The sequence below is a fragment of the Gouania willdenowi genome, chromosome 6, assembly GCF_900634775.1.
Source record: "Gouania willdenowi chromosome 6, fGouWil2.1, whole genome shotgun sequence".
Taxonomy (NCBI): domain Eukaryota; kingdom Metazoa; phylum Chordata; class Actinopteri; order Blenniiformes; family Gobiesocidae; genus Gouania; species Gouania willdenowi.
Window position 1 is genome coordinate 26,698,966 of NC_041049.1, and position 23,082 is coordinate 26,722,047.

General features: G+C 39.4%; 1 protein-coding gene across 11 annotated transcripts in view; it reads right to left on the minus strand.

Annotated features, from left to right (window-relative positions):
* Positions 1 to 23,082, minus strand: part of plekha5 (pleckstrin homology domain containing, family A member 5) — a 143,884-nt gene that overhangs the window by 103,430 nt on the left and 17,372 nt on the right. For 8 of the 11 annotated variants that reach the window (XR_003674235.1, XM_028448913.1, XM_028448912.1 and 5 more), the window contains exon 4: positions 13,376 to 13,475. The exons of the other annotated variants lie outside the window; for them this stretch is intronic. Coding sequence is in view for 7 of the 8 variants with exons in the window: in XM_028448913.1 (XP_028304714.1) it covers positions 13,376 to 13,475 (100 nt within the window). In the remaining variant the exon portion in view is untranslated. The remainder of the gene's footprint in view (positions 1 to 13,375; positions 13,476 to 23,082) is intronic. 11 annotated transcript variants of the gene reach the window in all.

Sequence of the window (23,082 nt, forward strand, 5' to 3'; positions counted from 1 at the left end):
AAAGTCTGCAATCACACCAGAACATAGAAAACAATTATATGCAACAAGTCTTTCTATATTTCATGAAGCGGGAGAGTTCTCCTCTTTGAAGTAGCAGAAGAAAGATGAAAGAAAGGAATTGGAAAGCGCTGAGCTGAAAAATGAATGAGGCAGAGATTTCTATGGAGATGTGTGACAGAGGGGGCAAACAGAGGTCTCACTCAGCAGACAGTGTGAACGGCTGGAAATGCAGAGAGCATGTGATGTAATGTATTTGCACCTGTGGTATTAACATGTCTCTGATATGTTCAGAGCAGGAAGAAGAACGTTTGATGAAGTCTAAGAAAGAAAAAAGAGGAGTTTCAAATCTACATTTCCAAAAGAATACTTTTTTTTTTTTTTAAATGTTATATTTGAGATGACATGTCCTGCTTTTATCAACCCATAAATAATAAGAAACAGTTGGAAAGCTTTTTCTTTATCCACAGAGGCCAAAAATAAAGTTCAAGTTTAACAACACAGAGTTTGTTTTCGACAAAGGTCATCAACCAGCTCGTAGGAGAATTGAGCAGCTGAGCTGATAGAAAAGCCCACAGTGCTACAGCAGAGCTGTAAAGCAGAACTGCAGCTGTTTATAGACTGGCCCTTTGTAGCGGTCAACGCTTCATAGGCTGCATTAAGACCTATAGGAATACCCACATAGGCCACTCAGCATTGAAGAGTCTGACAGGAGATCTCAGAGGTTTTACAGATACAAAACTGTGGTGTCTTCATCATATAGCAAGAAACACCACCAAAATGTAGGCAGCATCCTGTTATGAAATTCTACATGTCTACAACTCAAGTGCTAGAGATTCAACGAATACATAATTTTAAAGGTCGACTTTATGTGCCTACTAGTCGAGTCGACTAGTCGATGACGTCAACAAGAGCCGAAACCCGTGTAGTGCCAAAATCTGTGACCCAAAAAAATCTTTACTTCTCCTTAAACACGTTTGTAATTCTTCTCCAGTCTGCATTTACTTCACCCACTGGAGCGTCATGTTTAGGGGGGAGTAAATTTTGTAGCTCCTTAATAGCTGCAAAGAGGTTTAGCACTCTTCTCTACCGCAGAGAAGCCGCAGCGGTCACAGATTTTTTCGGGTGACAGATTTTGGCACAACACCGCCAGCCCCCGGGACACGGTACATGCTATAGAAGCTAAGTACACCCAGGAACACCGCCGCTTTGCCGACCGGGAGTCTACGGTAACTGTTAAGCCCCAAGGCTTCCTCAGCGTTTAGACTTTGTTTGGGCTGTTTATACGTAATCTTTAACATTTAAAAAGAGGTCAACAAAACAATGGAAAAAAAATAAAAAACCTCAATTAAAAAGATAAACACCTCAATGTACTGAATGTATTAAATAAATGCTTAATCAAACAAAATGTGCAATGCATTTTGTAAATAATAAATTAGTGCACACCTGAGGTAGAACTAACATCTCTGACATGAAATGAACAGCAGCGTATGAAATTAAGAAAACATTATGGGGAATTTTTTGGCATTTACTTCCTCCTTTTTAATGAAATTTGTTTCTGGGGAAAAAAAAGTACATCAAAAGCAAAAATAACTCCAATAGTGTTTTTACTGTTTAATATGAACCACTGCTGCTGAATATTATTTATTTTATATCTGATAATGAGTGACATAAAGTTATGTTTGCTAAAAGGAACTCTGATATCAGGCTTGATGATTTCATTATTAATCTACTGAAAGTCGTATTAACAGGATATTTTGGTGTAATAATATTTTCGGGTTTTTTCTAACTGAGTTCAGTGAAATTATAGAATATTCTATTGCACATTTTTTCTATTAATCTTGATTAAGTCTCTGTAGGGATATATATCATTATTGTTTTATTGCCCAGGCCTACATCAGAGTCACTACACAGTAGTTTAGTTTTCCTTTAATCTTTTTAGAATAAGTTGCTTTCAAGTTGGAAATACCCGTTTACAACATAACGTGCCCGCACTTGAAAACCCTCGGCCTGACATTTGAAAAATCCTCAAAATATTAACTGTAACGAAAAATTATTTACATTGATTTATTGTGACCAGGCTAAACACTTCAGTAAATTTGTAGTTGGAAACGGTTCATCCGTTACATTTATACCGGAAGGGGAATAAAACATTATTAAATATGATTACTCTCCTGTTTATGCATACAATTTTATTACGTAATAGTTTCTGTGATAAACGCAAAGATAAAATGTTTTGCCACTAATCAAGAGCCCTGAGTGAATGTCACCTTACAGCTAGGAATTAATGGTCCGCCTCCTTTCCTTCTTTAAAATCAGTCCACGACAAAGATTTTTTCAAAATTATCAAAAATGCTGTTTTTTCGCCAAAAATCGACGGACCAGAATTTTTTTTTCATTACCTGGAATCCCCTCATTAGTAAGAATGTTTTGGTGTTAGAATGGTTGGAGGGTATTGCATTAAAAGACTGTCTAAAACCTGTGTTCATTCATTTGGGACTCTAAATTGACTTTAGTAGTAAACATGAGGTTGTGTGCTAACTCCAGCAGACTAAAGTCTTTTTTTTTTTCAAGGACAGCTTCGTTAACAGATCAAGGGATTGAGACTGTTCCCTATTCAAAACAAGGTTTAATCCAACATCTTATCTCTTCAAAGACAGATGCAACATCACATTATGAACCAATGTTTTAAAAGCTCTATTGCTCTCCACTGACAGAACTCTGCATGTGTTTCAGACCTTCTTCTTTTTTTAGATCATGACCTCATTTTAGGAGGATAGGGTAAAGAGCAACTTTCTGTGGAAACAAAGTGGATTAATGGGAAAAGCATGCACTGTGACCTGCATGTTCTGCTCTCATGGCCAGTTTGTAATAATCCAATAAATAACACAGCAGCCATAGCTTACATAATAATAACGTGACTGTATATGATCATTTTTCTTGTACGTATTTGTGTCTTCCAAAGAAGTACTGACAACAATAAAGTAATGCTCAGCCCTGCTTAGATTGTTGTAACCCTTTCAATAACAAGTTTTTATAAAAATAACAGTTTTATCCACGTACATATGACGTATAAGAAAAAAGAGGTATCAAACATGAAGACAGTCTGTACTACCAAATTCAAGCTCAGTCTGTAACTACAAACTAATGAAACAATAGTTGCACAGTACCCACGATACCCTGCGGTACCAAATTGTAACGGTTCCTACTATACTAGAAATTCTACACAATGGTACTACCGTGGATTACGATCCTACCGTGGATTACGATACTACCTTGGATTACGATACTACCGGTGCCAGTTTCCGCTACGTAGCGGCTGCCTCTACTCTCCTCCCGGCTTCTCACTGCACAGTCTAAGCTCACTGTGCGCTACTCACTTGGAAACAAACCAACATGGTAACTGAACTCCACAGCTGCTGAATGATTGGCTGTTTGCCTGATAATGGTGATGTCCGAAGATATGATGCGTCCGCCCGTCTGTTAGCTGATTAGCTGTTTGTGTGTTTTTGTCGGCATGAAGGAACTGAAGACAGCTCCGCTTTGACAGAAACTCGCTTCAAAACAAACAACAAGCTAAAGTTCTGTCTCGCCTGGACGCGTGCACGGCTTACAGTCACAAACACGAGACAACACATGGCAGAAGCACCGGGCCCGAGTGGCGAATCTGCCGCGGCGGCTTCGTCGTCAGTGGCATCACTAACTTTGCTCAAACAACCAAAAGTCCCATTTGGAACTATTTTGGCTTTAAACGAGGCAGAGACGGTAAAGGAATAGGAGATCTACTGTGCAGGCGCTGTCACCAGCTATAGGCGCCAAAGGAGGAAACACTTTTTTGTTTTTTCTGCACGGACTCAGAGCAATCTTCTTATTTTTTTATTTACAGAGATATTTACAAAGTTCAAACAATATTTACAAATTATATACATACAAAGGAGGGATCACATCCAAACTCATAAAACACCAGTGATGTCACCCAGAAAATGCATTCAAATATAGTTTTCTCAGGGAATCAGCTCCTGTTTATTGTATTTTATCCTCTATAGTTTATTATGTTGGAGAAGAAGCATAATTGTTAAATAGTTTTTTTTCTTTTTTTTTAAAGACAGTGGATTTGTTATCCTAAATTGATTATTTATATTAGTTAAACATAAATTAATGTGCAAAGGAAACTGAATGATTATTTTTTTAATTTCAACCACATTATTTCTAACTTCATTTATTTATATATATTTATATATTATATAGCCCACCTCCTACCCAACCCTACCCACGTGCCTTGTCTCGTGTTCTTTGACTGTGTCCTGTGTTTGCAGAGGCAGTTTTTTTCCTGGTTTTACACTGCCTTCTCTGTTTAGGGAAACCAGTCTAAAACTGGCCGTTTTTCCCCTCACCTCTCCTCCTGTTGTTCATCCCTTTTTCACCTAAATATGTGGGCACCGCAAATGGCTGCTCTGGTGTGTTGATGTGTATTCTTTCGCTGCAACTACCAAGTCAAATTCCTAGTATTGTTCTAAACTGTACCTGGCAAATAAAGCATTCTGATTCTGATTCTAAAGCCACAAAAAAAGAATTACTTTAAAAAGAAAATAGACTAAAATAAGACCTCTTTACAGTTAATTTGCGTCGTTCTGTGCTTGCGCTTCACCAGACGGCTGACACTAAGACCTGGAGGCGGAGTAAATGCGTCCCTGTACTGCATGCACAGGCTGTAATATCACCAAGTTTATCATTTTACCTGTTGTTAGAGCTACTATCTTTACCAGGGAGTTTTGCTGGACTTTTTAACTGGTGATTAGTTTCTATCTCCCTTCCGCTCCGTAGTCCAAACTGAAACCATAGCCAGACACTCTCTCTCTCTCTCTCAAAGCCCATGGCCTACTAGTCTCTACTAAGTTCTTGTATTTTCGGCTTGAAAAAACCTATGCTTGTGAGTGTGTTTAAGTGTACTGTTTGATAACACTCCTAAGACTGATTGTGAAAGTTAAGCATAAATGGTGTGTTATATAAATCACCGCCGATCGCGGTAAATGTTAGCATGAGCATATACATGGTATTTTCTATTTATGAGAACACTAATATGTATTTGTATGTTCAGTCTACAGTGTTCCCTGAGTGAAGACTCTAAGCGGATCTACTGAATTTTTCTTTAAAAAAAAAAAAAATGTAATTTTTTTTTTCAATCGATTTTTGAAGGTTTTTAATCGATTCAGAATTGTAGATGATTAGAATCGCGATTCTTATGTTATTCAATTTTTTCCCCCACCCCTACTGTTAACCCCTTAGCCTTTTTAAAAGTACTATCCCAAAAGAGAAGCGATCATCAGCCCTAAGAAATTGACCCGGTGTTATGTACTCTACTATGTACTAGTGCGCATTGTACCGAGATTGTATATGCGCATATATGCGTATGCCCGCACATGTACACTACTGGAAAATTTTTGCTAAAAAAATAATAATTCATTTTTGTTTTCAAAGTGAACGGACATGTGTTTTATTTGTTTATTGGATTAGGTTAGGGTTAGGGTTAGGTTAGGGTCATAATCTCAGTACGGAGGTAAACTGGAATAAATTTACACCTGTGGTTTCATTGATTGGAACAGATAATTCTGGGAAAAGAAATGCACTTTTATTGAAGTGTGTAACTTGCCATCAGTTAAATTTGTGCTACATGATAAAATGGTTATATCATCTATCCTGCTTGGCAAATGGACAATTTCTGAGCGATAAAGCAGATTATTTTGAATAGAAAGCATTTCATGATGGACCCATGTGGCTCTGGCTTTTCTACTGGAATCTCCTTTTAAAACATCAATATAATAAGCTCCCTTGACAGGCTGTATTCTAACACAACAGTAAAAAATAGAGCTGTTGCAAATAGCGTCTGTGTTAGCTTTGGTCATCCTGTAGATTTACATTTAACATTTAGATTTAAAGGCACACCGCAGACTTTTTGACCTAAAGAGTTGACCCATATGAGTTATTTTAAATGATTCTTCAGGCCAATATACAGCGCTTGACAGTATCAATGATCCGAACGGGGCTTCCCTCTTGAAATACCGCCCATGTAAGTTTGGAAAGACAGACTGTCTTTGGTCAGGTCATGTGACCTGAAGAATGCCTGGAGAACGTATCACTTTACTAGGATATACTCATTGGGCGAAGGATTTTGCTAGTATTTTTCCACCTGTTCGACTCCTGGTCATGGCCGAGGCAAGCAAAAAGTTTAAAACTGCTTCTGAGGAGGCTAAAAAGACGCCACCGAGACCTGGCCCCTTCTGCCAACCCACCTTCCGCCCGGCACCGGACAATATCCCGCGCACGCCGTCGTTGCCACGTCCGCGCCAACCCCCGGCAAAGGGGGCAATGACGGCGACAAGGCCAGGGAGTGGGGGGAGCGCCACCAACGTGGCAAGGAGGGCCGAGCACCGAACCTCCGGCAGCACGGAGAGGAGCGCGGCGGCTGCTCCTCCAGCCGCAGCGCAAGCCCAGCCCCGCTTCGCACCCTAGCCCGACTGACCCAGCCCTTAGAGCCAATCTTTATCCTGAGGTTACAGGTCAACTACTGTCTGCATACACAATCAAAAGACAAGGGAGGCTGGCCCGACTGACTGACTGTTGATTTTTGCAACAGTGCTGAGGCGCTTGTGGCCACTTGACACAAAAGTTACAGGTTTAACACCCCTAGTGGCCAAAAGTTAGGCAGTGTGCCTTTAGGATTTTAGATTCAGATTTAGATTTAAGATTTAGATTTAACTATTGTGTAAACGTGTAAAAAAAAAAATGCAGCGACTCACAAAAAATTCTGACCAGTTTCTTTACAAAGGGCAAAGCCCAATATGACAAAAGTGCGCCTGTTATTATGCAACCGGAAGAAAATGTACGAACTCACCCCATATTCCCTCCCTACGTGCATAAATGGGCCTTGGTTGTTCAATACCATGGTCTTATGGTTGTTCTGCTTATTCTTGTTCTCATAATGAAATATATTTTTCTCTCGATTAAGTAAAAACCAATGTTTTGCAGTGAGATTTGGCTTCTTTTAAATGAATCAGTAGGAGATTGAAAGCTTAGGCTGCTTTGATTAGTTGTAACTGACTGAGCGTGCTGTACATACACTTTTATGTGATCCTTCCAAAAGCAGGTAGTGCTGGCAGCGCACGTTTGATTCCCCGCAGTGACTTCCTTTATCTCTGTGTGTACGGACAAGTGGCTACAGAAAACTAGCAGATGGTGGGGGATGAAAAGTCCACCTTTTCCCAGCTAACGGTAACTTGTTAAACCCTGCCACACACTGACCTGTCGCAGAGCTTCTCTACATGCGTGTGAGAGCAGCAGCTTCAACAGACGGAGAATCTGGAAGGGGCCAAATGGGCCGTTTAGGGACCTCCCATAAGTAGTGTGTTTATTTGTGACAGTGATCCACTTCAGCCAGTTTGATACATTTTCTTCCAACATCTACACAAAAACTGGTTGAGCAAAACAATGCAAGAGCTGATTTCTGTTTCCTGTGATTAACGTGGCCATGGTGGGATTAAGTTACCTGCTCACTAAAGGAAAGAAAAAGAAGTGCTCCACTGACTGCTAAAAACAGCAACAACAACATTGTTGGAAATAGCTTAAGTAAATTAATTCCAGAAGCCTTTTTTTCATACTTTCAGATATGACCTGTGCTCACAGTGCTGCTCTCCTGTTTGGTCAGAGTGACCTCAAAGTGCTCATGACACCAACAAATGTTCGAGAAAAAAAAAAACCAATAATAATGAAAAAATAGTGACATTCATTAAAATGTCAATGTTAGGATGGGCAGGGAAGTTCTGAAACCGTGAGCTACTTCAAAGTTACTGAATAATCCAAAGGGCTACCAGTTTGATAAACACAGAAATACTACTACAAATTTCCAGTTTCACTTTAATTAAAGGGAAAGATAATGATGGAAGTCTTTACATCTACTAAAAAAGTAGTAAAGTTTCAATATGTAATACTTTATTTCTATTTCATTTATGCCATTGTTTCATTTTCAAATTACCACTTCTGAAACATTTTAATAGGGAATCATCATGTTCCTTTACTAGCCACTCTTTTACTAACTGAAACATGACATGTTCTTACTATTTACCAATTATGTAACACTTCATTAAACTCCATTTTATTTTTAAAATATTATTATTATTATTGTTATTACTTATTTTTATTTTATTTTTATTTAATTAAATGTTATCTGCAATACTTGAACACATTTGTGTCAATGTTTCAGTGAAAGTAAACATTTAAAGACGGGTAATTTAAGTTAGCACGTCCGCCTCACAGCAAGAAGGTCCTGGGTTCAAGCCCTGGGGTGGACACTTGGGTCCTTTCTGTGTGGAGTTTGCATGTTCTCCCCGTGCTGCGTGGGTTTCCTCCAGATACTCCGGCTTCCTCCCACAATCCAAAAACATGACTGTAAGGTTGATTGGAGTCTCTAAGGAGTGAATGAGTGAGTGGTTGTCTGTCTGTGTTGCCCTGTGATGGACTGGCGCCCTGTCCAGGGTGTACCCCCGCCCAGCGCCCTATGAGAGCCGGAGATTGGCACCGGCAGACCCCCGTGACCCTGATAAACGGGAATAAGTGGGTATGAAGATGGATGGATGGATAATTTAAGTTATCAGATCCAACAGTATTCAACTCTACTAAAGCTCTGACTACATCTGTCATCTGAATTTATCTTATTGTTTGAAGCCTGGTCAATCAGATTTAACATGGAGTTGACTGGTGACGAGTACTGCTGTTAGAACAGGTCTGAGGGCACCTCACATGGTCCATGCGGGCTACCTGGGGCCCACGGGCACCGTGTTGATGACCCCTGATTTAGAGTGTATTGTTGCATCAACATGAAAAATGGTGTCATGAGCACAGGTCGGTTCCAGTAGCTGCAGTACACTTGATAAAAACAACTCAAGGTCTTTGCACACAGTGATTTCACTAAAAATATAACGCACAGAGTCAGAGTGTTTGGCAATGTCACACCTCACACATGTTTTCTCTCATTAATTAAAAAACACTTTGTATACAGTTTTAATAATTAGAGTAATGGGTGATAAAACACAGCATTGACAGGACAAGCTGAAAATAAAACTTGACTTGTGCACTATTGGATGATGTGGAGAGCCGTGTGTCTTCAGAGATGGTGCTGATCTGTTCAGTGAGAGCACAGCGTGGCTTCTCAGCAGGTACCGCCTCCCCAAACATATACTGACTGATTGCAAATGTTGGAGCTCCAGACTAAACTCACAAAACCCATCTTAGTGCACATCCAGCTGCTGTCTGTGTCTCCAGGCAGGAGCTGCTGAGAATGGCTGGTTGACTGCTGAGTGATACAATGCTTAGAAATTATATTCTGGGCTTCTTATGGCTTGTTATAATATCTCTGTGGATGAACGCACTGAAGCCATGGCTAATGACGCTCGTAGTCATCCCGAGGACACTGCAGAGCAGCACTACACCTGGGCTTATGTATGTTTAAGATGTGCACAATACACACAATGGTGATGCTAGAACAGGGCTGTCAAACTCATTTTAGTTCAAGGGCCAAATACAAAGCAGCTGATCTAAAGTGGGTCACAGATTTTAGGGAAGAAAATTAGTAATTTAATCATTATTGTGCTCTAGTTTGCACTTCCGTATATAAATAAAATATAAAACATGTACGGCACTGATAATATCAAATCAATAAGTGACATATATCAATCTTTGCAGGATCTTCATTATAAACCATTTAAATTTTGTGGCCAATTTTTATGCAATGTGAGGAAATTTTGTGGAATAATTTTAAGAAAATGGCAGGATTTGGGTAAAATTGAGGAGAGTTGTTTTAACAATTTGAGATTAAAAATGACTGCCATCGTCAATTGAGTTGTTCTAGCAATATTCAGGTTTATTCGGTTTAGTTTTGGATACTGATGATTTTGACGTCTTAAAAACACTGAAATGGCTTCAAACCTCCGAAAATATAAATACACAGGACCAGCCAAAGGTAGGCCCAATGCAGCATCGGACCAGAGTTCACCCAAGACCACGGGTGACGCGGCCCCTCCCTCGCCCAACAAACCCGACACAATGGTGGACCTGAAGGCACAAGTTCTTCTCGACCTTAAAGCTGATATTTCAGCCATGATAAAGAAAGAGATGAAAGAGGCCCTTGCGGAGGATTTCAACACTCATAGGGTTGAAATACAGTCAGTAAAAACAGCATTAATTAACAACACTGCTGTGCTTCGTTCGGACATGGACCAAGTAAAAGTGAGAGTTAATGACATGGAGGACAGTCTGTCCACTTGGTCAGATGAGGTTGTCGCCTTACAAGATACAAAGGCCGAGTTGAAAGCTGAGGTGAAGGGGCTAATATGACTTGATTCCGGAGTCAGAGCTCAGCTCCCCTGTGGCGGTGGACAAAATGCTGAAAGAGGTTTTACAGCTCGAGAAGGTGCCGCTAGTGGATTGTGCACATCACTCACCCAGACAAAAGAAACTGGGCGGGGGGCCCCGAGTGATTGTGGCAAAACTCCATTATCATCAAAATTGTGCGGAGGTGTTTCGTTACGCTTGTACTTGTGGCCCGCTGCACTTCATGGATGCACCGGTTACAATTCTCTCCGACTACACTACCACCGTGGCCAAGGCTCAAGCAGCTTTTACGAATGCGAAGAGGCTTCTTTACGACCAAAAATGAGTGCGCTATGGATTACTTTTCCCAGCACGGCTCCGCAAAACGCACGGTGAAGAGGACTTGGAGTTTATTGACCCAGCTGTTGCCATGACGTACGTGAAGGAGAAAGTTATTCCGGCGACGAAGGATCGACATGACTTTAGGACTGTAACCCTGCTATCCACGGTCTGCTCAGGTTGTATATTGACCCATTAGTTTCACTTTGAAGTGTGTTTAATTTTTGTTTTTGCATATAATCGATATTTCCAGTGTTTTTATTGCTCTACTACGCATCCGCAACAGGTGTTCATTACAGAGCCACATTCATATTTTTGTGTTTTTATTTTGTTCAGTTGAGTAAGCTACATAACTTTATTATGCTCATATGAATCATTATTATTATGTTAATTTAGGCTTGAGGCTACTCGGGAGCCCAAGTGGTTAAAGCAGTATTACTCAGTACAAGCACAGTAATGTGTGGATTTTTTTTATCAGAATTAGGGCCGGGACAACGTGGCGACCCGCCGTGACATCAGCGGCAGCAGCAACAGCACACTCACACATGCAATGAGAGAACACATTAACATACCACTGTGATACCCTAGTGGTCCGTCCTGATTTGTAAAATAAACACATATGTTTGCTGTACACATAGGCATCTATTGGAGTTTTTCCTTTGCAGTCTGACCTTTTATTTTTCCCTTAAACTTCCTAAAGGACAACACACGCACGCACGCACACACACACACACACACACACACACACACACACACACACAAAGTATGGGGGGGTAGACTGCTTCTAAATTCATGCACACCAGTCTAACGCACGTGTACCTGCCTACCTAACTTTCACTAAACTTACCTTATTTAAGTAGTTAGGTGATTTTTATTGATTTTAAACAATTGAATGTTTTATCATGTAAAGCACATTGAGTTGCCTTGAGTATGAAATGCGCTATACAAATTAATTTGCCTTGCCTTGCCTAGTGGCAGATGTGGCGTGAGTGAAGTTATAAGCATCTGCAGACGTGTTAACACGTCTCCAAGCACACATGCAGACGTGACTTGTGCCCGTGTACCCATTTTAAGTCTATGGGAAATGTAGATCAGACGAGCAGACGTGCAGGCGCAGGGTACGCGTTCGTTTACACGTTCGCTACACTGGTGCGCATGAATTTAGAAGCAATCCAATCCCCATACACACACACACACAACAGATACACACACACACGCACACACATACACATTATATTCTAACTTGAACTTTATTTTGGAATTCTGAGTTGAAAAGCAATAAACATATATTGCAATGTTAAGGAATTCATGTTTTTTTTATTTTAGATATGTAAATCAACATGTAGAATATACTTTTAGTTAATTAATGGGGAGATAATCGAGTCAAATCGAATTGAACTGGAAAAAATTAATCGTTAGACTAATTGATGCATCGAAAAAATTATCGCTAGATGAATTGTTTAAAAAATAATCGTTTATCCCAGCCCTATTCAGAATTGTATTGTGTTTTTTTTAATCTTTTTTGTCTCCTGGTTCAAACATCAGAGGGGGTTGCTATACCAAATTTTTGCTATTGGATGATTTCTATTTTGAGTACCTAAGGTACTTGTGAAATGGCTAGCACGACAGTAATCATCCTCTTGGGTGTCCAGTCAATTGTGTAAGTTGGAATGTGAAATATCTTAATCACGCCTTAAAATATAGGAAAATACAATCACATCTAAAACATCTCAACACAGACAATGCCTTTCTGCAGGAGAGACATGTTCTGCAGATAGTGTGAGTCTGAGTAAAATGTGTTCTGGTCAGGTGTTCCAATCTAATTTCCAAACAAGATCAAGAGGGGTAGCCATTATGATTGGTAGATGTGCAGTTTACTGCATCAGAGGTGCATGCAGATTCCACAGGGCGCTTTGTAATAGTGGTAGGGAAACTATTCACACTCCCTGTCATTTTAGCCTCGGTCTGTGCACCAAACTGAAACGATTGTGACTTTTTAAATAATTTTTTTGTCAATGATTCCAAATATGTCAACACAGTATTAAAATTGGTGGAGATGTCAATAGTGTGCTTTTGTCTTTGGATCAACGAGCATCTGGCAAAGCGTCCCTCACTAAGTCTGCCCAATCAATAAAAGTGTTTTTGGGGACATATGGGGTAGCAGACGTGTGGCGCTGTCATAACCCTGCTGCAAGAGCATGTTTGTTTTATTCCTCTATTCATATGACATATTCCCGAATTGATTATTTTTTCACGGACAATAGAATTTTGCATCTTGTGGAGGAGTGCGACTGTACAGAAATTGTCATTTCAGATCATGCTCCTCTATGCATGAAATTATCCATTCCTGATACACAATCAGTATTTCGCCCTTGGCGATTTAACACTTTGCTTCTTTTAGATGAGAATTTTGTCAAATCAATACAAAAATAAAATTTTTCTTGAGGCTAACCAAACCCCAGGTGTGTCATCCTGTACTATCTGGGAATCTCTAAAAGCATATCTAAGGGGCCAAATAATGTATTATTGCGTTCATAAAAAGAGGAAAAACTCTAATCGATCACGACAGCTGAATGAAGCAATCTTATCACTCGATAGGAAATTTTGTCATACTCCGATAGAATTAGCTAAGAAACGCGTTTCATTGTGAACTGAATATAATACCATATCTACTCACCAAGCTGAAAATTTCATCATGAACATGGGGAAAAGACGGACTGTCTGCTCGTGCACCAGCTGTGTCAGAGGTCCATTCCAGCGATTAATGATGGCCAAGGCTATAAATGTTCAGATAATGGAGAAATGAATACATGTTTTAGTAAGTTTTAGCCGTCACTGTACTCCTCTGATTCTGTGGAAATAGATTCAGATTTTGAAAACTTTTTCAAAGATCTTAATCTCCCTGTAGTAAACTCTGATCTGGTCAATGACTTGGAGAGGGACGTCTCGGCAGCTGAGATAGGCTTGGTAATAAGGGACATGCAGAGCGGCAAGTCTCTGTGGTCAGATGGCTTTTCGGTGGATTTGTTAAAGAAATTTTTCCGATTTGCTTTCACCAACATCGCTGTCAGTCTTTGAATCTTTGAATATGTCAATATGTCACTACTTCCATTGTCCATCCGTCAGGCTGTTATTACTTTGCTACTTAAAAAGGATAAAAATCCCCTAAATGGCAGCAATTACCGACCAGCGTCACTTTTAAACACGGATGCTAAAGTACTAGCAAAGGTACTGGCGAAACACCTTGAGAGGGTGATTCCCACTATTGTTTCACCTGACCAGACAGGGTTTGTGAAAAATCGACAATCCTTTTTTAACGTAAGGCGACTGTTGAATACTTTGTATTCTCTCACTGCTCTAAAGGACCGGACTTGAGTTTGTGTGCGAGAAGGTCGATGGCTGTGCATGTCCAGTGTAGGGAGAGGGCACTACAGTATAAACCTGTATAAGGCTCTTCATCATCTTGGCTGAATGAAATCACTCAAAGCAAAGATCCCAATCAGAATCAGTGACTCCAGGGTTGATTATTGAGGAGCTATAATATTAAGGTTTAACAACTTCTTGTGTTTTGGGTCATTTATTCCACTCCTGAAAAGCTCTGACTAAAAATGCATTTTGACTAAATGTGCTCAATCTAAATGGTATTTTTTCTTAAGATGGCAATATGTGATATAAATCTCGATATTTTTAACTCAATTAAGTCTTACCAGAAAGACAATTTTGGGTTCAATTTGCTGGTGCACAATTTCTGCCATTTGTGGCTTTTTCTCCTCTTAGGGACAGCATGTGTGAATGAGTTCTGTAGTTTGACTTTTAGGGGAAGGTCCGTTAACTGTGCTTTTCATGCTGTTTTGAGAAGTAGCAAAAGCAGTGACTCCTAAAACAAGTATTTTAATACAAAATAAGCTATAACTAAAAATAGATAGATATAGGCAAAATTGTAATTTTCTATATTGCCAAAATAGAAAACTTGATATATCTTGAATCTTGATATATTGCCCAGGCATACTAAGTGGTCTAACAAGGTTTCCACCTGGTCACTACTAACAGCAGCTTCAACGTGACATCAAGTAGAGAAGGTGCAGAGTTTAATTGACCAACCCAATCCTGTTCTCCCAGCTCAGGGGATGATGTTTTTTACAATGTCACAGTGGTGCAATCTTACAGGATTTCTATCCAATATCATTATTGTCTGCTTGTACAAGCTCTAACTATGATGAGTCAACCTGCCCCAAGCTTAATAAACAGTATGTTATGCGAGAAAACACTGTGGCATTCATAAACACTTTTGCAGCAGAGGTAGACATAGAAATTTCAGTATAGATGAAGCTTGCAAAGTCTAACTTGAAATTCTTAAGATTAAATTAATCTTTTGCATCAAGAAAAAAACGCAAGATATTCAAATGGTTTGAATAATGTGATGATTCTCTATTCAGAGAGTAGTTTGTCGGGGTCAGGTGTGTTTCGTGGGGGTTAGAGTTCTATGTAGAGTTAAATCGAATTTGCCATTTAATGAAGAATTCTATGTAAATCCCTGAAGAGCAGAATTTGATGTTTCGTAGGCCGATGTATGTATTTTAATGTAATGATTTGCATCTTGTATAAGTATATTCAGATAGAAATGACAGCACTATTAAGGCTAATATACATATATGGAGATATTCCGCTTGTTTTGCCTTCACTTGATTTTAACCTTGCACTCGTTTTGCATAATCATATGTCACCCCAACAAAAGGCCTTGTCATAAGTTCTTATGCAGTACGCTGCAAGGACACCAAAGAGAAATCTAGCCAAAACTACCAGTCCTGACTGAACAAAATAGGGCTTCAATCTTTTTTTTTTTGACAGCAACACCTCAAGGGTGCTGTTCATCCAGTTCATTATATATACAAGAACATAATTAAAACCACTTTCTGAATTTTGATCCAATGCATTGCCTATCATTACAGAAACAACTTTTCTCACAACACTAATCAAACACTGCAATTGACTGGCGCTGTATGCAGGGTGTGCCTCCGATTAGAGCTTGATAAGCACTGGCAGAGTTCCCCGACTCTGAAAAGGAGGAAGAGGGTCAGAAAACTGATGATAGAGTCCATCACTCCCTCAACCAATAATCTTGATAGAGTCCCACCTAGAAACGTGTGAGCGTGTAGGTGTGTGTCTCTGGCTAACTGACAGGGCCTGATCAGCAGGATTTACACGCAAAGGTCTTCCAGCAAGTGCATGCAAGTTTATGCACGCCACATTTAATACGTTTTCAGAGAACTACAGTGTGGGAACCCTGCAAGCAAATAATACTTTTACACAGAAAATACATAACACCAAGTTGGTAAAAGTCAAATAGGGTTAATTGCTTCTATTTTTACAGTTGCCTTATAAGAAGTGGGCTACAGTATATCCAACAGGTGCACGCGACGTCAAATGTGATGTGGGAAAAGTGGGAAAAATTGCCCAAGGAAAGGTTTGAAGCTTGTTTTTTTCAGGCCCACATTGTGGCGTCAAGACGATAGTTGAGGGTTAAATTGGTGCAACCAATTGAGGAGCTACCTTTGGATGATAAGTGTGTATTTACAGGTTTTAAAAGAAAAGTATATTAAAGAAGAACTATGAAAAGACAAATAGCAATGCAAGAAATGTGAACTAAAGTCCGTTCTCTGATTTATTGTGCTGGAACAGGTATGTTGTCCTGACTGCAGCTTATACAGACATCCAACAAAAATCCTTTAACGGATAGTAGGAGCCCAGGTCCTCAACATACGTAGATAAATTTAATCTTGACTACTTAAGGAGCACTGTTTGAGTTAATGTGTAATCTGCAATCTGCTCAACTGCAGGCTTGCAGAAGCACTGAGGCAGATCCAGGGAGTATCATACTCTATGGCTATGACATGTCCACTCTCTTCTTTTATGCATCATGAAAAGTTTACCTCACAAAAAATACTGTAATCCTTCACTAAAGCAAGGATGTGTTTTGGTCATGTGGAGACCTTTTTAAGCAGTGTCATAGTTCTACACAAACCACAGAAGTGAAACTATTCTTTAAGCAATATGAAGCACTAATGTGCGGGGTGGGGGAGGGGTACACAATTTGCGAACTGTAATTCAGAGTATTAGTATTTGTTTTTTTGGAATGTCATCAAAATGTTAAAGAAGGTCCATTTAGCATTATTTTAATGTTTCCACCTCCAAAGGAACAGAAAACTGAGTCTTAACCACAACAGAAGCGTGCGATGGAGAGTGAGCTGGCTTCATGAATAATAGACACAGAAATGTGATGCACAGTAGTGTCACAACCAGGCAGAACAGGCAGTAGGACCCAGATGCATGGACTCGGGCAGACACCGAAATGTGGGTAAATCAGTCTTTATCTTATACAAGGCTTTCCTTTAAGCACAGAAAATGACTTCTCCAGGGAAGTCAATGCAGGCAGACCTCCTGAAGAGTGGGCTTGAAATGCGCTGAAGCACCCCACCAGCCTTTCTCGGAAGAAAGGCAGGAGAACAAACTGAATCTAACAATAAATGCAGTGGACGGACAAGATAAACTAGATGGACTGACCCAAGGCAGCGTTACTTGCTGAAATAAATCCTAAACATAATCAAAATAAACAAGACTCCGGTGTGCACAGCTGGGGCTCGGCCCACGAAAACAAGTTCTTCCCCCATACCAGCCTCTCGTAACACTCACCCTAACGTACAGGAGTCCCTATGCCATCCAACCTCACTCACACCCACAAACCTCGAGACAAAAAAACTAAACTTCCAACTACGGAGCGCATGGTAAACACCGCCCTGCTGTACGCCATGGAACACAAACTTGAACACACCACTGAGCCACACGACGCAAGCCCGAAACGTCCACACACCAGACCAGAGAATGCACACATGAAGAACAGTACAATTCAGATTTTTTGAAAACAAACCCAGGTCACTTTCATATGTGGATATAAATTCGATACGTATCTGATATTTTGCAATGCAACTATTGTTTGATTGAACCAGGTCACATACCTCATTACTTTTTTGCGGATAACTTCAGGGTAGGGCTGGGCAAAAATTCAGTTTAATCAATTTTATTTAGCAAATTTGAGTTCAATATACATATACATATATATATACATATATATATATATATATATATATATATTCTTTTTTTTTTTTAATTTTAATTACATTTTTTTTCTCCTACCACAGTTTTTTCAGACTTTTTTGCGTTCCGTCCTTGTGGGTTACCGTAGTGAGATGTGAGCCAGCCCCCTTTGTTTACATGTGTTTACCCTTTGAGTAGGCTATATGTGTGCCACAGGCATGTTTAATTTTTTTATTCGCACTATGCTGAGATGTTAAGGGAAGACTTTACAAATTTTTTTAATTGTAATGTTATATATTATAAAATATGTAGTTATCTGATTTCTTAATCAGAAAATTTAAGCAACTGTGAAGTTGCTGTTGCACTTTTGCTTAAACCTGGGTTAAAGCTTGAAATTGTTGAATGACAGAGCCTCATTTCCTTTTTGGGGGATTATTCTATTCATTTTAACTCTTTAGGACAATCACAGCAATAAAGTTGCACTTTTGACAATATATCTGATGTCTGCAGTCATTTTTAAGTGCATTGAAAGAAAAAAAAAACAAAAATCGCATCGAAACTCAAATTTTTCTTTAAAAATCGTGATTTTTTTTTTTTTTTAGGCAAAATCGCCCAGCCCTACTTCAGGATCAAATTTCATTCATACTCCAAACTGATAGAAGATGCATTTAATATGTAGCACACAAAAACAAAAACAAAAAAATCCAAATTACACATTAAGACCTGCAGTGTGAACGTAGCCTCAGACAAACAGGAAGCCTCACGCACAGATACTTTGGCAGACGAGATACGCATACAAAGATGCAGACAAGCAGGGAGACACACACAGAGACAGACGATGGTATGCACACTCCACACCAAGATCAGACACTCTTACACAACCTACATCACACAGACACCTAACACAAGCTAACTCAGGAAAGTTCACAGCCAACTACTACCTGTGTGGAGGCTGGCACCATGACAAATATGCCGTCAAAATCCCACTGTGATGATCATAAACAGGTCATCCAGCTTTTGATTAGTATGCTAATAGCAGACTGCAGCAGGAAGGAAGCAGAACAAACAATGGAAACAGCAAATCACTGGTTGAACGAGAGCGAGAAGTAGGCCTTGTACTTTCACACCATCTACTGTTTTTAAATAGAGGAAGTGTCAAAGGGACAGTAATGATGATGGTGATGACATTCTGTAGGGAAACAGAACATTCAAATCTTTAAAACTAGGGACGTAAAGATTAATCGTGAGGCAGATAAAAATCGATTCAAAGGTGTCACTGTTCACATCAATACATATATATTTTTTCTAAAAATATTTTTATTATTTTTTCTTTTACAGCAGAGGACGCTATCTATTTAGAATTTGAAATTCAGGAAGCACCACCGTGTTTTAAATTAGAAGTGTGGAAGCATTTCGGCTTCCCTAAGACAAAATGAAAGAGGTGAGAAAGAAAGAACATGTGAAATCCAAGGTAAGAGGGGAACAGAGAGGAAAGGGAGAAACAAGAGAGAGAGAATGAAAGCCATAGTTTGTTTATTTATATTATTTGTTTTATATGGGATTTGTTTTAAAGTCCTATTGTTAAGGCACAAAATACATTTTCAGTTGCACTTTTAAAAAGAAAAGGAACTATTATGCAGTTTTGCATAGTTTACTGTAGAGCTATAATTTAAATGAATAGGCTTCTTCTTCATTTATATTATATTTATTTTTTAATTAAAGTGCATTGTTTTGCATAGTTTATCAAGGGATTCTTTTGACAATGAATGATAAAAGAAAATAGTACAATATATTTATTTTTATTTTCGAAGAAAAAAAATAAATATTTTTCAGTCATCATTTGTCTACAGTCTCATTTTGTAAAATAAATTGTGAGAGAATCATTCGTGAACCCAGTGTCGTGAATCGAATCGTATCGGGAGTTGAGTGAATCCCTAATTAAAATAGTAACTGTTATGTGTGTGCATTCAGTTTTCATTCATTCTATTTGAAAGCCTTATATTCTGTGAGGCATTAGAGAACAGACATGTTGTTGTGCTGCTTGTTTTTATATCCAGTTAGAATTCAAGTCAAATGTCACATTATCCACACATCCCTCTGTTCTGTTCCTCCTGAGATGTATGAAATCTATTTGTAAATATTCAGGGATTGCTGGCCAGCCAGTCCAATCTGCGGGCATTGTTGGTGTTCTTGGGTGTGGCCTGTAATAATTTAAGCACATTCAGGTTTGTGTGCCACTAAACCTGTATAAATATACATGCCTCGCACTGTGACGTCACATGCTACCTTTGTTGTTGTCAGCTGTGTGCGTGTACTGCAGCCTGTTCCAGTTCATTTAAGCTGCTAAACGGCAGATATGCCATTCAGTCCTGCTCGACAGTTCCATGCTGAGTCAGAGTCAGTGAAGCATTCTGCGTGACTGGTGATTTGCAAAGCGAGTTATGTTGAATGGAATACATTTGCCTCCAAATTTGTAAAGTCAGATTATTGGCAGTGGTAAGATTAAAACTGTCAAAATGCTTCACTGTTTGTTTTTTTTTAACAAGAAGGAATATTTGTGTATTTGTTTCATGGTGAGAAGAGAGAAATAAACTATGATGCACCAGTTAACGGAGCAGGCTAACTGACACTTCGCACTAGAAGTTTTAAAATGAATGGAATTTGTTTTGCATCACTCCTGCCTGTTATCGAGTCATCTGCGCCTTGGTTCATCCTTTCCTCTTCCTCAACCAACCGCCCCACCCTGACACGTGACAACTTATTTTGCTTTCAAAGTTTAACTTTCCCTCAATTAAACAAAGTGAGACTCACAAGCTGTTATTAAGCCTCTTTCAGTAGTTGCATAGCAGAATTAAACTTGAGGCTAAACAATATCCAGAGTTAATTTATTTTTGTGTGATTAAGTCAACATCGAAATTATACAAGTTTCTAACGATCTGCACCACTCCTCCTTGCACAAATAAAAAACGGTGCAGCAAGCAGGTCAATGGGCTTAGACGGTACAAAGTAAGTCACAGATTAAAGCCCGGTAAGGAAAAAGGTTAGGTTTTGAAAAACAGACCTGGAAGAGAGAGAGAGAGAGATCTCAGGAAACAGATGAGTCTGTTTCTTGTGGCCTTTCCACCTTACAATTTTTTGAATTCCACTAGTGTGTATGTTTCAAGGCGTTAACAAACTACTAGTGGTTACTGTACAGTACTGTTTAGAAGAATTCTAAGTCACTCACCCCCAACATTGCAGTGGTCGACTAAATCTATGACAGATATAGCATAAAGGTACGTTCACACCGAAAGCGACTGAAGCGACTCTGGCGACTAGATTGCATTCAAAATAAATGTAAATGATCCAACGTCAAGCAACCTCTCTTAAAGCAACGCGACTTCCGTGATTCCATCGCACAACCTAGTTGAACCAAGTTGAAAAAATTTTACTTCTCATGCCACAACTCCCCCGGCAGTCACTGTCTGCAGAGCTGAGGCTCCAGCCCTCCCTCCCGCTACAGTGAGGAGGCTGCAGCTGTACACTTCCTCATCTTACCGGGGCAAAATAAAAGTGTCTCCTCCTCCTTGAATAAAACTTTTAAATTCTAAGTATATTCTTTGTGAACTCATCCTTTAGTAACTCCGTAAGTTGAGCATTTAAACAAGTACAAGAAGAGCTGTCTATGATAAGTGCTGTAAACATATGGTCAGAGAAGAAGTGTGCAGCCCTCTCAGTGCTGTCTCCTGCTCCGCAGACAAACACTGTTCCCTGGTCATCACGTCACTGGAGCAATGAGCGACCAAAAAGCGCGACAATGTTCAAGCGACTCATCATGGGCGATTTAAGTGACTGTAGTCTCTTCAGTCGCATTCGGTGTGAACGCACCTTAAGAGCTTCTGAAAATTTTTAAGGATTAATTTAGCATTTATCAGCCTGATATGCAATGGTATTATTGTTTATAAATACACAGAGACAAATTTGATGTGATCCACATGATCACATAAGTTCTGATTGGATTTTGTCTGATGTGATGAAATTAGAGTTTAGTTTTTATAATAAAAAGACAGTCATCAACATCCCCCGCCAAATTGATTGTCATTATAACACAACCTTTTCCTAAATGTCCTAAATCTAACTTAAATGTATACATTAGAAAATATTATCATTATCCCTATTACCAAGGGCTATACCTCGCTATGCGTCGAAGTGTCCTTGGGCAAGACACTGAACCCTCAGGCTGCTCCCAAAGGTTGACTAGCACCTTGCATGGCAGCTCTGTCCCATTGGTGTGTGAATGAGCTGATAAAAGCTTTCTGTCTACCTCGGTGGTTATAAAGTGCTATATAAATCAAGTCCATTTAACATTTACCATTTAAGTAATGGAAAGTAAAATATTTCTAAAATAACTTGTATCTAGTCCACTCCACTTGGTTTCCGAAGGTATGAAGAGAAGAAAGTGGTCCACTGTGTTCACGTAAATGTCAACAATTACTTTAGTTTGAGATACATTCATCATCTCGCTATGAGAACCTTCATCCCCTCAGCTTCGTAGCCTTCTGTGACAAGCCCGATCAGGCTGTGTTGTAATCAAACAGTGATGCTATGCTGCATCTAAATGCAAACTTATGCAAGATTATCTTAATGTATACACACTATAGACACCGATCACAGAGTGATAAAACAGTTTCATCGTTTAGCTTTAGGTGAGGAACAACAAGCAACTTGGAGCTGGGTTGGTGGGCTCCACGAATGTCCTTTACCTTCTTTAAATCCCTGTTATTGTAAAAATCAACTTGCCCCTAGGAGTTTAAATCAGTCAAGAAAAACTGAAAAATCAAAGAGCTTCAAAGAGTCCAGATAATTAAGAGCATATCACAGTGTCCATCTGCTAACTACATGTTTCCTTTTGATGTGTTTACACCATGGTGCTAGTCTCTCACTGTACTTTGGTTAGCCCTTATCTGTCACATTGACCTGTGGCTTAGAAAGCACTAATAAAGTGCATGACGTAATGAAACTAGATTATCCCTATGGGTTTACATGTAACCTGAAATATCAAAATCTTCCTAAAAGTGAAGATAGATGAGGTTTAAACTGTGGTATAAGATAGGGCAGTAGGAAGTGCTGGTGAGGAGATTTGACCCTCTCCTCAGAGCAGATCAGGAAACCCTTCCCTGATTTAAAGAAAGATCACATTTTCCCTGACTTTTTTCTGTCACAGCTGCAAGGTTTAGCTCCTCTTCTCTCTAAGACTACAGTACTTTTGTGTTACTGTTACTGAGATGGAAGACAGAAAAGACTCATAGGCTT